The 15,892-nt window shown below is 36.1% G+C and overlaps 1 protein-coding gene across 7 annotated transcripts in view; it reads right to left on the bottom strand.

Annotated features, from left to right (window-relative positions):
- ADAMTSL3 (ADAMTS like 3) overlaps window positions 1-15,892 on the bottom strand; it is a 190,456-nt gene that overhangs the window by 94,023 nt on the left and 80,541 nt on the right. For 6 of the 7 annotated variants that reach the window (XM_040569593.1, XM_040569594.1, XM_040569597.1 and 3 more), the window contains exons 4-6: window positions 11,223-11,350; window positions 8,809-8,854; window positions 1,492-1,728 (exon numbers count right to left, since the gene is read on the bottom strand). In XM_040569593.1, coding sequence (XP_040425527.1) covers window positions 1,492-1,728; window positions 8,809-8,854; window positions 11,223-11,350 — 411 coding nt within the window. Of the gene's footprint in view, window positions 1-1,491; window positions 1,729-8,808; window positions 8,855-11,222; window positions 11,351-15,892 lie in introns of those variants that run through there. The other variant, XM_040569599.1, reaches the window with a different exon arrangement.

Here is a 15,892-nt window from a genome sequence, read left to right as displayed (position 1 = left end):
AGTGAGACATGATCAAAGCCTCAATTATAGCGCTTTTTTCTTTTAACACCAACTGAAGTTGATAGCATAACTCTAATAATGACTGTAGATGGAAAGGTAGATTCCCAGTAAAAATACACTAAAAATCAAATAATTCTATCACAACTTCACCCTGTATAATAATGGTTACCACCCTGGGTAGAGCTCAGAATAACTCGTTCCAAGTTACTGAGTCTGAAATTGGTTCAAAAAGCCATTATGTTAAGCTATTAATATCCCTTATAAAGGCCTCTTACAAACCCAGCATGCAGAGCACATTTGTACATTGACTGTGTCTGTGCAAGGATAAGTCTCATAACTGCTTCCAACTGCCTGAAGCCTGTCTTTCAGCTGAAGCAGGAAAGGTGGTGATTTGGAGACTAGGCAGACAAGGAGAGAAGTCTGGGTAGGACTGGGTAGAACTAGGCACAATGCTGAATGAATATCAGCTGGCTAGAACTAAAACTGGGACAGATGAAAAATGATGATATTCAAGCCAAGAGAACCAAAGAACTATGGTGCTGCCCTTCCTCACACATTTCTGTTCTCCAGTTAATAAGGCAGCACAAAATACTGGGATCTTATGCTGCTGACTCTCTTTGCCTCAAGGTTATCACTGTTGTTCTGACAGTGAGCTTCTGACCCAATTATTGGACTTAGGTGAATATCCATCTTAAGAGGCTGCATCTTGAAGGCCTGAGACTCCCTCTTCCATCAAAGGACAACAAGTATGATGCAAGTATATAAAGCAAGAGTTTGGCAGCTGAGCAAGCCTTGTTTATTTTTAATGTTTTTATCAGAGGCAGAACCTCCCCTCTAGCAATGAAATCTAGAAATTACAAATGTATGATAGGAATTTAAGATTCAGATCTTTGGAATGCACCTTGTGGAAAAAAAATACTACCGTAGTCATATTCATTGCATGGATTAGGAACTTCTTAATAAAATGAAGAGGCAAGAGTAACACATGTAACAGGCAGACATACACACTCCCACACACCCAACTGCCATTCTGGGCTGGAGCCTGTAAAATATCATTTTTTTTCCATAACAGAGTTCATGTGATAAAACACTTAGAGAAGGAGTAAAATGAATCTGAAGGCTATGTAATTTCATCATACCCTGGCAGACATACCAAAGGTTGGGTTTTAACTAGTTTCAGTAACTTTTACATGACTAAAAATTGCAATACAAATACAAGAATGAGTGAATGTTATTGACCTGTTATTTGTATATAAAAATATCAGTGGATAAGACAGTCAAGGACTTCTGTGTGCAAGAGAAAGGTAAGTTATTTACAATCCAGGTGGCAGTACTTGCAAATACTTCCAAAGAAAACTGCTACATAAAGATGAAAAACAAACAAATAAACAATCAAAACAAACAAACAAAACAAAAAAAAAAAAAGTGACCACTTCATGTGCAAAGTGCCACAGAACAAAGGCCATGTTCAGATTTCCACTACAAACATACCTGGCATATTCCACTGATGCACATATCCAAGGATTCGATATTGCAACGAGTACCATCTAGAACTTTTGGGGCAAGCTCCACAATCAAGTTCTTTCCCAGAGCTTGACACTTCAGGGCACATGGTGCAGTAGGATCATTATAAACAGGGATCCACTCATAAAAATGTCCCTGGTATTTGACATCATTGTAGGCTGAACACTGTTGTGCTCTAAAATCACCAACATCAGAAGGGCAGTCCTAAAAACAAACCACAGAAAATAATTTATTAAAAAAAAAAAAAAAAAAAAAAAGAAAAAGCGAACCATCTGCATTTTTAATAAAGTTATCTGAGAATTAGAACCTGTTCAGGTAGGCTTATTTCAGGGATGGATCTGCTACAACAAATATCACAGAATCACAGAATATCCTGAGTTGGAAGGGACCCACAAGGATCATCGAGTCCAACTCTTAAATATGTCACACTGCAGTGTTCTACTGTGTGTATTAAAACAATTTATGTTCCTTAATCCATTGCTTACGATACAGGAAACAGAATATTAACCATATCCCAGTAATAACACAACTGATACATGAGAATAATTTAAAAATGCTACTTTTTATGACAGTATATTGTACATTCACTTCTAAAGTCTGGTTCTGTAATAAGAACTAACTTCTAAAGGAATCTATACCTTTTAAATTACTATAAAGAGATGTCTGACATTTAATTTTTTTTTTCAATAACTTTTTTCACTTAAGGATTTCAAAGCACTGCACTGATTCATCAGTTCATACGTCTGAGTGATGACAGATTATTATATTGCAACTTATACAAAAAGAAATAAAAATTTGTCTAATCAATTGTTTAGTATTGCTCAGAAAGAGCAAGACTGTTAGGAGACACCAGAATTTTGTCCTTTACTATAATTACAAAAAGATCTTCACCTCAAGGGAAAAAGTAAAACTTGGTTTGTTGAAATAAAACATACTTCAAATTGGTAACAATTATATAGTGCTAGTTCCAAGGAGACAGTTCAATACTTCCTCCCATACAGAGCCTCAGCATATAGAGGTGAAACACGAAATACAAGAAATGCCTTGTTAACAAAGTTTGAAATATTCTAAAATATTTTTTTTCTATATAAAACATTGCACCCAAACAATGATGTTAATATTAAACTACAATGACAGGAAAGGAGATGAATATTGATTTATTCAAAAAGAACTTTGGTAAAGTACTGACAAAGGAGTTTGTGTGTCAAACAATCTCTCACCGAAGACTTCACTTGGAAGTATGTCCAGTCTCAAACAGTCCATATGCCAGACTGAGAGGATATGCTTCCAAGAATTCCACATACATGCCAGATGTGAGACTGATTTTAACAAAGATTTGTTTTCATTGGATATAAGGCTGAAAGATTGTGATGTGTCAGCTGAACTCCTGGAACTTATTACTAGGTATTAGTTAACAATACTAATCCTGAACTGTGCTTCAACATTATCAGAGAACTGAACCTCCCCTGAAAAAAACTAATGAAATAGCAAGTGCATTACATGATACTACAGATTAAAACATACATGAGAACGGTATGAATTCACTCCAGTGCCCTCAACAATATCTTCCTGACACCATTTTGTCATATGAATCTGGATGAGTTGGTACTGCATTAGCAAAATACTTCATCAGTATCTTATTTTTATTATTTTTATTTTCACTATAGGAAACAGAAACCTAGAGATGTCTCTGTCTTATCTGTAGTTTACAAACAACTTCTAAAATAAGTAGTTCCCTTATAGATCAGCACTAGGGGCTTTTGCAAAGTGCACTGAGCAATTCACTGATCATTCCCAGCAATGCTTTTCAGCACAGTCTGGTGCTACACCTTACAGTGACAGTAAATCAAAATTATGCTAATACATTTCATATTATTCTTAACCTGGGATACTTCTAGTTTGAGTCTAGTTTGTTTAAGCAATAACATGATGAAATAAGAAAATGAAAATTTAAAATTACTGTTAATGTAACACTTCAAGAGTTTAGCCTCTGTAAAATCCCACAGGTGAGAGCTTCTAAAAACATCAAGCAAATACTGCTAGAAAATACCCTTACTTAGTCATTCCAGAGAAATTCCCCAAATTTGCATGGGTGTAAATGAGAACAGAATTTGGCTTGGACTTATCTGCCACCTCTCATTTACCATAACTACAAGACTAAAAAAGAGGGAGGACACCAGAGTTCATATGGATACCATATGGTTCCCTTCCACCATAGCAAATAGAGGAGAATCTAGGGATAAGAAATAGTAGAAGTTAGAAGTAAAGTTAGAAGCAATATTTTGGACTAGTGCTATTCAACCACACATGGCTTCATTTTCATAACAAGGAACTAAAACACTATCTGTAAAATAGGCAGAGTGATGTCCTTAGGCTGAGTTTTGACAGGCTGTTCTTACAACTCATTATCGCTAGGTGTTGATGCAATGCCAAGACACAAACACTACAATGTCAGGATGTCAATCCATGGTTACTGTATGCTTCTCACTGATTCAACACAATGCAAACCCTTCCTTCCACTCACTTCCTGACTGCTGGAGAGCAAGTGAATTCTCATCTCCCTATTCTGTTTTGGCATCTTCAAAGAACACAAAGAGATTGTGGCAGCTCTTGATTCACATGCCAACTCCACCTGCTTTATGTTTGAGCTGTGTTCAAAAGCAGGAGCCTAAAAGGAACATCACAAAGGGATATCAAAGGACTGAAATTATCATTTACGTTATATCAGAATTTGGATGACAACCAAGTTCAGATCTGTTTTCCTGGGAGCAATATATGTTTGTATAAAGAAAGGTGTTTATAATTTAAACAGAAAGACGAATAAGCACAGAAAAGAATGTAATCAAGACAACAAGAGGACTCAGATTTCAGATTGATTCCATTGGACTGGGTCAGAAAAGTGAGAGGGAGCTTAAAAAGTAGAAAGGAAAAGTGAGGGGGCAAGATGTGGGAGAGGTAGACAAAGGAGAAGCATGTGTGGGAAGTGGGCAAGGCCGCTTGTCAGCCAAGGATACAGGAGCCCTAATCCTTACTCGATGGTTTTAATCTACTTCAGATATCAATTCATTCCTTCCTTCCCCCTACTCTGTCAATATTCCACATTTTTTTCTTGTTTTTTAAACATTTTTGCTACCAGCTTCGGGATTTTTCAGATTTCCTAATTTCAGCAATTGCTTTTGCCTTGTACTCAAACCACTGAGCCAAATCCAGGCCACTCGTAGCTTCACACACAACATAAGGAGCTGAACAGATATCTATAATGTCTAATACATGAAAACTTTGGCAAAATAATCACATCCAGATTTCATAGTGTAATGAATTGTATTTATGACATGACTTATGAACATATTAGACAGGCAGATCTGAAAAAGATGCTTCAGACATCACTACCATACAGTTTAAAATATATATATATATATCCCATTCTTTTTGTGACAGATCATTAAAACTACTGCATTTAAGGGCTGGCTTCCTATGAAATGTATCGTTTCAGTTTTGGCAGTGACTATTCATAGTCTTTGAAAACAAAGCTAACCTGGGAAATCTGAATCTTTGTAAGCAATGTTCATGGACAAAATATGAAGGTTGCATCAGACCCTGTGGTTCCTGCCAACAATTACTCTGCTGAAAAAAGCACAAGAGAAGGCAAGAAAATTCCCAGTAAAAATGATGACACCAAAGAAAGTCTAGTCCTTTGTCTAGTTTTGTTCTTTGAATCTCATTTTGTTGAAACCTAGCCAAAACTGATGAAGTCATTGTTTTGTTTTCTTTTTGAAACTAGCTTCAGGTTCTAAGTTATTCATAAGCAATTTTCAGGCCACTTCTTAGTAAAATCAAGATACCTGAGCTAGAAACCCTAGCCAGGATCGCTATGGGGTATATCAGCATTATTAAATAAAAAATAAGATAACAGATTAGAAAGAAACTATGCAACTCAAAGTGAAATATTATAGGAATAGAGCAGAGATAGATCAGCCAAGATTTTCTGAATAGGATAAATGAACTGGTTAATAGGTGGATGCTGGGACAACAATATGATAAATATGCTGAACAGGTGTGAGCATTATCTGTATATAATAAAAGTTTACAGTGAAATTAAATGTGAGCAAATCTGTTACAAAATGTTTTTTTTCTTGCTATAGGACAGTCACTCTGGCAAACACATAAGTGACTTTTTGGCATGTAAGAATGTGAAATTTATGGGGAAATGGCCCAAATAACTTGTTCTATGAATAAGACCCTAAAGGATTATCTTAAACACTTCCATATAGTGCACATCATAGCATCAGAATGTAACAGTATATACAAAAATGGAAATATAAAAAAGGGGTTTAAGAAAGACTGAAAATCACATTGAACAGCATATAATGAATAGTTTGTATAGTTTATTTCTCTAAAGTTTCTGTAAGAAAAGCTGAAAGCACACAAGCAGTTTTAAGAAACCAAGTACATGGCATCCCAGTTATAGATAGAAAGATAAGCAGGCTAAATATATGTATGCCTTAATAATCTCAGCAATTATTTTGTTGCTAAGACCTTGAATTGATTTTTTTGATTGAAACATCACTAATATTATTCTGGAACTATGCTTGAGTTCAACGAACTTACTACTATTCTATTACAAATCCAGATGAAACCAATTTTCTGGTAAAATGATTCTTGTTCTTTTCATTAGAATGACACACACATTAAGTTGTGCTTCATTTGTACTCCCCAATATAGATGTTAGTGGTGTAATGTATCATGTAGCAAAATTACATTTGCAGACAATTTTACACTGTATATATACTGTGTCTCATGTGGTTAACAATAATACCTACTAATATGGAAAGAAGCTAGTTGAAACTCTTAATTTTCAAACTAAAATTTTACTCTTGAAGTGAGAAACATTCATTAGAAATAATGCTTTGGGGAAAATTATATCATTTGAAAGAGGACTGGCCTAGTCCTAGTCTGGCATTAGGTCTAAACTCGCATTTCAAGGTTAAATCAGGTCTAATACTAGGCTCTAATTCAGTGAGGCCAAATTCAAATATCAACTTTCCACTGTACTAACAATGGAAATCTCATGAAATTTATTTTTCTCGGGAGTTCTCCATTATCTGATCCATAATCTAGGAAAAACAGTTCCTGAGAGATTCTGGCTCTATCTGAACTGAAATAGAAACCTGACCCCTTTCAGACATGCCCCAAAAGCAGAACTGTAAATGCAGCTTCCTGTCTGGAAATTAACATTTGAATCATCATAAATTCAAACAGATTCACATACAAGATGCTAGCCACTTATCGCTTTAAAATAAGTCTTAAAGTTAAAAAACAGGTCCCAGTGACTTCAGAAAAACTCCCTGGGGGTTCAGAAAGGATATGGTATTGAGTGCCTTCGTTCTCACCATAGATTTTTACTGCATAATCCTCAAATGTGTCCACAACGAGTCTTATGTATCCAAAAAGCAAGTAACTTCTGCTATAAACAGAGATTTATGCACAAATTGATCTCATCTTTCTCCTTTTTCTGTACACTATGAAGTTTCCTGATTGTTTCACTGGAGGAACAAAGTATACTACATTGACTTTTTTGCACTGTTGCATAGGAAGTCGGAGGGCACTGCATCAAGCAAGGAGAAGTATATTATTGCATATAACATACATTTATCTAGATCAGGAATGTAGCAAACATTTTATAAAGTGGCATTTTTTTTATTGCTTACATACTGGCTGGCTGCAATTTATCGCACAGCTTTAAGAGACTGATTTTTTTGTGTGTGTGTGGTATTTTTATTTATTTAAAATTTATTAATTTATTATTTTTATAAGGTAAGGACATTGTGTACTAAACTACTAGGCCTTTACTTCAGAAAGGTCAAATGACAGGGTTTGTCTCCAGGATCTGACTTTTGCATGTACTGGGCCTGATTCATTAATCACTTCCACTAGTTTCTGCCAGCAGAAAAAACTCCATCCAATACCAAGAAGTGGAGTTTTACAGTAATTCAAGGTGCTAGCAAGTCTTGTTCCTGAGGAGGTCAGAAGCCAACTGGCACAAAAGAAACCGTAGGTGTGGCAAACTGAAGAGTGGGAATGGCCAGTTTTTCCAGGAGATGCACTGATTCAGCGTACTCACTGGGCAACTTCCAGAGTCAGGTCTCCTAAGGAGCAAGTGTCATACTTCACAGCTGCCTGACACAGGCAGAAATCAGAGAGTTGGCAACACCTTATCACCTGGTCTTCTTTGGGTATAACAACTCAAGGCAACTGTACAGCTTACCTTTTAAGGGGTATTTGTGTGAAAATTGTTACCTTTCTCCCAGAGGCAGAAGCAGATGAATCAAAGACACTACAGCAAAATGGAGATAAGATGCTTTTACTTTGTCTATTTTCCCTCTATTCTGGAATGGGATTGTAAGGATGTCATATTGTACTGTAAGGTAACCCATGCTAGGAGGTAACTGCAGATCATAAACCACCCCATTATGAATTATTGTGTTTGTGCACATGGTCTGTTGATCAGTGGTATCACAAAATCCTGCATGAGCTGCACACCTTGAACAGACTACTACATCTGGTGTGAAAGAAGGCAGCTGTTTAAACAGCATAAAGCATCACTACAAATCAGTTGAGCACACGTCATGAAGTATGCCATATGTGACTGGTTTTCATAAAATGTGTCTGTAAAAATAAAATTTGATTGCATCATAGGAACAGTAACTGCATATTCAAATCTCCAGCTTCATATTCAGTCACGGAAATTGTCTATGCCAGTGTACCTAAATATACATACTTTTACATATAGAAATATAAAGAGCTGGGCTTAGGCAAACAGAGGGAATGTAAGTAGTAATTATCCAATTTAGGATTTGAAAGCTACACAGGTGGTTACCCTCTTTGCTCATGTGATGAGTGGTGTGCTATAGCTAGTGATCACAAATGATCAGGACCCCAGTTTAATGCTTCATCTGAAAGACAGCACCCCAGGAAAAGCACTTGCTACTTTAAGATGAGAACTGATTTGTTAATACTCCAAAATGTGTAACTTTCCTAATAAATGATATAAAGTGTTCTAATTCACAATTGGCACTACAATTTGAAAAGAAAATACCCATTTGGGAAGCTTAAATTTGAAACTTCGTGGTGTCATGCAGAGCGAAATCTTTAAAAATGGTAATAATGATGGAAAGAAAATTATCCACCATAAGATTTTAAATAGGAAGCAGCATTTCTTAAACTTTAACACATTCTTTGAATAAGTAGAAGAGGCTGTAAAATAGGGTTAAAAGCCAGACTCACATTACTACTGCAGGTTTTGTATCGAATATTCCGACCTTCACAGTTCCTGAAAAACAGATTAAAAAAGGTTACACTACATTACAGCAAAACACAATCCTGCATGGTTTAGAGCTAGTTATCCTCTCAAAAATTAGACTTCTGCCCTACCATAATTTGAACTCAAAAACAAGGTTTAAATACAAAGGGGATCTGGGGACTCAACAGGTTACGCTGCTGTCTCTTCAGCAAAGAACACGTGGCTTTCTCTGTGAGCCCAATTTGCTGCAAATCTTATGAAAAACACATTTATTTTGTGAAAAAGAACTCATAATGCATCCATAAAGCCTGATCGATGCTGACTTCAGCAAGTTACTTCTAATCCATGGGATGTAACCCAGAAGAAAAGAGGATCAGAATATCTAAGCAATTCTTTAATCAAGCTGATAGCTAATGAGCATTAATTTTACTTCCTCTATTTCAATTAGGAAAGAAAAAAACAGCCTCAAAACTTTCCTTTATCGCCCCCCACAATGCAATATGTTGAAGAACAGCATGTAATTTTACTGATCTGAAGGAATGAGCAGAATTCCTAATTTTAAATGAAACGTAATTCTCACAGACTGCCTGCGTTCCTAAGGTTCCCAACACATACATGTGAATTGTGAAACCTAGCTCCATAGTGAAATCTGTTATTAGTAGGTGAAGTAACAGGCATATAATAAAGTCATGATTATTTATTGTTCTTTCATATAAATATGGGGGTGTGAGGATTTCACACCTTTTTAGGTACAGAGTTTGCCAAATTTCTGGATAACTGACTGGCACTTTTGCACAGGGTAAGATATTCTTGTTCTAAAGTAAGAATGGCAAAGTCAAGCCCTTGAAAGAACTGGAAATGTAGTCTTCATGACTCGATGGGAAATTTCATTTAGTGTTATCTCTAAAATCAGAAAAAGTGTTTTGGAATAATGCCTTCAAACTGTAAAAGACCTGCCTCACATTGAAGAAGAACGAATAGATAGCTGGTCATTTACAGCTCTTGGACTAAATTTTTCACTTTTTGTATGGAAATTAATTGCAAATATTAAAAAGCTTTTTAAAATGCAAGAGGCTGAAAAATACATTTTTAAAAGGAAAGAGCAATGGATGCCTGGAGCAAGAGTTCAACCAGCTGAGCTGAAGGTACAGTTCTCCAAGCTCAAGATATTACATGTCTCAAATTTCCAATTTTTGCAAGAATGATCATATCACAACGTGCATGTAAAAAATGTTTATGATACATACAAATGTGAAAACTTCGTTTCACAATCCTGCATTTCCTGGGCATTACAACAGTAAAGCACAGAAAAAAAAACCACACTTTTAAACTACGCATTTGTCAAGGTATGGAAAACACATGTTTTTTTCACAGGGGATCGCATTAAAAATATTAATAAAACCACAGTGGAATTTATATTGCTACAATTTATTGAGCTCATTTCACAGTCACTAACACACTAGTAGAATATCATGGCTTCTTGCTGGAAATATTACTATTCTCAAAGATCTTTGTGCATTCTGCACTGAAAGGAATAGGCAGTATTTTAATCTTTTAAAATTGTTTTTCATACAGTTTGCACATCACATTATCAGCCTTCTCTAAGAGAAATTGACTTTCTGGGTGATACTGCATTTAAAACAAAAAATTAAGAAATAATCAGCAGTTTACAAAAATGGTTAGGAATAACTCAAATAAAGCAAGCAATTATGGATGCCAGCACAGATGCTTCTAAGCTGGTTGGGATCTCTTCTCGCCTGACTACAGGCCTATTGCATTACGCATACTTTTAGGACTGTAGTGACAAGTCCTATATTAGTTCAGTTTTACTACTGAGGTAAATGCTTTTCACCACATACACTGTTCTCTTCAAGCTACACTGAAGCTTATCCATGAACACATATGGCCACCAGCACCACTGCACAGAAAGAACTGGCAGAGGAAAACTTTTCATAACATAAAGCAGCATTTGATACATCTATATGTATAGTTAGTCACTTGGATTTTCATTTTGTTTGTTTGTTTTACTACAGGGAAGAGATGGAAGAGACTGCACTTGAACATTACTTCAGATCCAATTTATATCCAGGTAACCCAGCATTCACTTTGCATTCCTGTAGCAAAAATTTCTCTTAATACTTGACCATACTAAAATCATTCATGCTATTCCATTAACACATTTAATTACACCCTTAAGATCTATCAGAGTTGAGCATTAAGATATTTATCTAATATAGTAAAAATATATATTAAAAATAGGATTTTATGACACTTGATCTGTAATACAGCATTTAGTTTCAAAAACAGAAGCATCGGTGTTTTTCTATGAACACAATTAGCGGACAGGGAAATATGGTATAGCTGCAGACGAATAAGTATACATAAGCATGTGGCTAACCTGCCATTTAAACATCTCCTCAGCGAGTAGGAGGCTCCCCCACCACATGTCCGTGAGCAATCACTCCAGGCTCCCCAGGCATCCCAGGAGCCTTCCTTATCTTCATCAGAACGGGTAATTCTGGAGGTCTGAAAAAATGGAGGGTAGAGAGGAGAAAAAAAAAAAATTAACTGACTTGTTACATGTTTTACTGCTTGACATAATTAGTACTGAGTATATTACTTGGCTGCTTATTTACAATATCTCAGTGTATTTACTATTTTAATATACAACAATTACATGGGAAAAGATGCCAAGTGTTTGAAGATGCTGTGTATTTAATGCATTGCTTTTTTCACAAGGACTGCCGTGTCCAAATGTGCTATCATTGCCAACATACAGATGTCCAGCACAAAAATTTTTCATAAAAAGCAGCCCCAGAATTGCAGTTAGGGAAGTAAACCAAGAATGGAACTTCATGACAAAATGCCTTATTAATTTAAGAGAGATTAGGAAAGGCTTAAAATGATTTGTAGGCTACAGCAATTAAACAGTGATTTAAGCTTCTCACATAGTCTTCAAAAAGACATTATTACCTGACAACACAAATAAAAAGATTTTGGATCAAAAAGAAAAAAATCTTCTTGACCCCCCAAAAATGTCATTTTTGACTTGAATTGTATCCAGTTGAAGAAAATTCATATTTTTCAGAGAAAATTCTCCAAGTATTTTAAAACATGGTAAGTTCTTACCATAAGAATTCAATCTCAAAAAGCAACATGAATCTAATTATTCCATAATGTTCTGCTTCAGGAGAGCACTGCTTTTATTTTATCATGAAGAAAGCACAGGAAAATCAAATTCAGAATTTCCCCAAGCATTTCTTTCTGATTTCACAATTGTTCATCATGTGTTCCATTTAAATCCTACTTTCATTCCTCTGTCCCTGCAACCATTAAAATTTCTCTCTCAAAAAAACACATGCAGATTTTTGTAACCAAGCATCCAACATGATTCCTTGAGAGTTGTCAGACATATGTGATGGGTTGCCATCATAAAGAAGTTAAGATTTTTTTATAACCCTGAATTACACCTACCAGATGGAGATGAAAACACCAGTCACTCTAATCACCATGTCGATAGCGTTTGCACATAAACTCCAAACATAACTATGTGACTGTTCTTAGCACCATTATGAGCAAAAGCCATAGCATAGATAGAAATAAGGCAGTGAGAGTAATTTATCCCAAGTGACAGAATATTGAGCAATGTTCACCCTGTGTTCCAGCACAAATGCAAATGTGAGAGGATATAGGGTTCACCCGAGCTTAACTGAAATAATTATTTGTACAGCCAGTGGTTCGTTCCTATTGACTTCAGTGGGCACCCAAGTCACATCTCAGAGAAAGAAACTGAGGCAGCACATCCACATTTCTATCATTTTTGACTGCAGAGAAAGGCACAGCTTAATCTGATAGCATTGCAGCATCTTCACTCCCCCTTCTCGAAAAACAAGGGCACAGAAACGCTAACCAAGGGCTGTGTGTCAGCAAACAATATAAGGAGCAGAGATAAAAACATTACTCCATAAATTACATCCAAATGAGCATTCAGGTCTTCAGAGGTGCCAGTTAAAAATAAATGCTTAAAATACTAAAAAGATTTTTGTGTGTGACTGAATCCAGAGAAGTGCAAGACATTTGTATACATCTTAATACTAAGCCAGATGAACATATTTTAGTAATCCAGTTTTTTTTTTTTTTGAGAAAACATAAGTAAACTCATGAGACAAAACTGTCTTATTTTCTTCCAAAATACCTCACAAAAGTAATTTGAAAGGAAGTGAGGGATGTATAATTTGAATTTTATGGTACAAGAAAAAATAAGTAATACATAACCTCTTTAAATTTCAACAGTACAGATAAAGTCAGCTCATCTTCAGCCATGAAGAAAGTTGACTCAGACAAGAGCCTAACGACTCAGAGCAAAAATGGCAAATAAAAAAAAAGTTGTTTTCAAAACAGAACTGTACAAGGAATATGACCCAATACCATGCTGTGTAGACAAAGGGATTTTCTTCTAAATATAATGATAATAATCAAGTGTCACAGAACTTGAGCAAACTGCTCTCTTTGTACATCAGCTGTCACACAGGCTGTGTTCGCATTGCAGTCGGAAGCAATAATATTGAGCAAGCATCCTTTTATAAACCCAAATGGCACATAGTTAAGCGTAGCTGTACTTAAACAGAGTTAAGGACTACTCAAACACATTTTAAAGGCATTAATAAGAGCAGGAAGATTTGATATAACAGCACTACTCCACAAAGCTAAACTGCTAACAGAAACATCAGCAATTTCTAAACTTTTTCATCCCTTCCTCAGAAAACTAGAGCTTGTTGAAGAATTTATTTTGTTATTTAGATAACCTATCACCATTTGAACAGCAAACTGCAGGCACTGGTCTAAACACATCAGTGGCTCCTTAACTTTCTGCTCCCCTCGGTTTACAAATTTTACAAACACTTACTTTGCTTTAAAAGTGTACTTAAGCCAATCTACTGTTCCAGAAACGATAGAGCCCTGCTCTGCCAAGATCCCTGAGGAATTTTTGCACTGGCGTTGGGCTTGCTTTACATCAGAAGCCAACTCTGAGATGTCTGACACTGAAAATGGAAGTAACTGCCTTCAATCTTGAGCAAAAAGATCTCAACACTTCCCAACAAATCACTCAGCACATGAAAATAAGTCAAGATGAACAAGAGTCACTTCTTTCAAATTTATGAGTGCAAAATTAAAGTTTGTCCTCTATAATCCCGAGGCAAAGAATTGGTTTTTAGTACATTAAGAACTGTTTAAACTTATTATATTAAAAAAAAGCAGTACATGTCACGCTCTTTTAAAATACAAAGTTTCTTTGGACAAAGCAGTGACAATGCCTAAAATAATCCTAACTTCAGCATTGTATTAAAACCAGCCACATGATATTAACAGACAGAATGCCATCTAGAGCCCTAAACAATGTCCAGTTGTTCACTTACCAAACTGCTTTGATAAAAATCATTGTTCTGAACTGTATCTAATTAAAAAGCTGTAAATACTATGATGATCAAAGCAGAAGTTTATGCCAACAAAGCCCTCTTCAGAATCATTGACTAATTCAGTGCCCACAGTGTTGATTTAAACTCCAGCTAGTTCAAACTACTTGTCCCATGGGAAAGAGTTAAAAGCAGCTTGCACTGCCTTCGTAATTTACTAGCAAAATAATATTGATTTACTAGCTGTCTGGTTTCATAAACTCTACATGGTACATTTGTCTACACCATGGTCCCAAATTAAAGTAAAATAAAGCAAAGATCACCAACATCATGATTTAAACCAACAAAACCTTGGAAGCTCACTTAGGAATTAAATCAAGAGCTAATTGCAATTGGGCACAAAGAGTATTATTGTATCTCAGAACTACATTCAAGGCTTGCTTCTTAACTTTTATTTTTCTTGTTTTTACTGTCTTAAGTCATAATTCTAATATGCTTCAGCAGTGACACTCTGCTACGTGTTTTTCATTTAGTGGCTCAATTTTCCAACGGATGTACTACTACATATACATTAAGCTTATGGTTTACATGCTTCATTATGAAAGTATTTGTGTACCTACACATGCATGTATATGTACACATGTACATGTACACCTGTGACATAACATGATTAAATAAAGCCGCCAGGGCTGTAGTGAAACCAGACAAAATAACTTGAAACAGCTATAAACATAACTTTAAGAAAAACCTACATGATTTGCTGCTCTTTACATAAAACTAGATGGGAAAAGGCACCACTCTTCCACTTGATCCAGCCACGTTAGGTGGAGTTGTATCCATTCCAAAAGCACCAAGTGGGAACACAGGGCTAGGACACAAGCATCGCATTTAAGGCAAATGTATTTCAGAACCTATACAACGTTCTCTGCAGAAACGACTCCAGCACATATGATAAAGATAGCTTGAAATATTACATCCCAAACTATGCATCCAATATATAATTAATTTTCAAAATAATAAAAGGGTAAGTCACGATGCTGCACATGAGCCTTGAAACGCTTGAATTAGGGGATGGGGGAAAATAAACTACAAGTTTTGAAGCATTTCGTGACACAGGCTGAGCCTCAAAGGCTGAGATGACAGTATGCCAAGGTTTCCTGAAGGTCTGAGGCCCAGCAATGTGCAATCTGAGCCTCTGCTGACAACCCTTAACTGACAGAGACAGCCTTGTTCTTGGAGAACTTTAATGAAAGTATGGCACTGGAAGATTTGGAGGGGAGGAAATGCTAGTGCCAAGTTCCCTTCTTCTGTCCAGGGCTCCGTTTTGCTTCTGCCACATATGGGCATATACAGTAACACCAAGTTCTGCTAGCTGTGCACGCGCATGCAGGCTGTGCTTGCCTTGCACTGTGCTGCTCAAAGGAGCTGAATACAGCAAAAGTGGGCACTGAGGTAAAATAAATGAAATCCAGATGTTACCAGGGCTGATCATTAATCTAAAACAAGGGGATTTTTACTGTCACTTGTAACAGCCAGTAAATAACAACAGCTACATTGACACACATTGCAAAATCAAACACAGTGCTTTTATATGGAGAAAAAATGACTATTTGGCCAAACTTTTGTTTGGCTGTTATGAAGGATGACATAATTG

This window comes from Cygnus olor, chromosome 11, assembly GCF_009769625.2.
Source record: "Cygnus olor isolate bCygOlo1 chromosome 11, bCygOlo1.pri.v2, whole genome shotgun sequence".
In the NCBI taxonomy this organism is placed as follows: Eukaryota; Metazoa; Chordata; class Aves; order Anseriformes; family Anatidae; genus Cygnus; species Cygnus olor.
The sequence above is the reverse complement of the archived record's forward strand: the minus strand, read 5'-3'. Positions and strand labels throughout refer to the sequence as shown.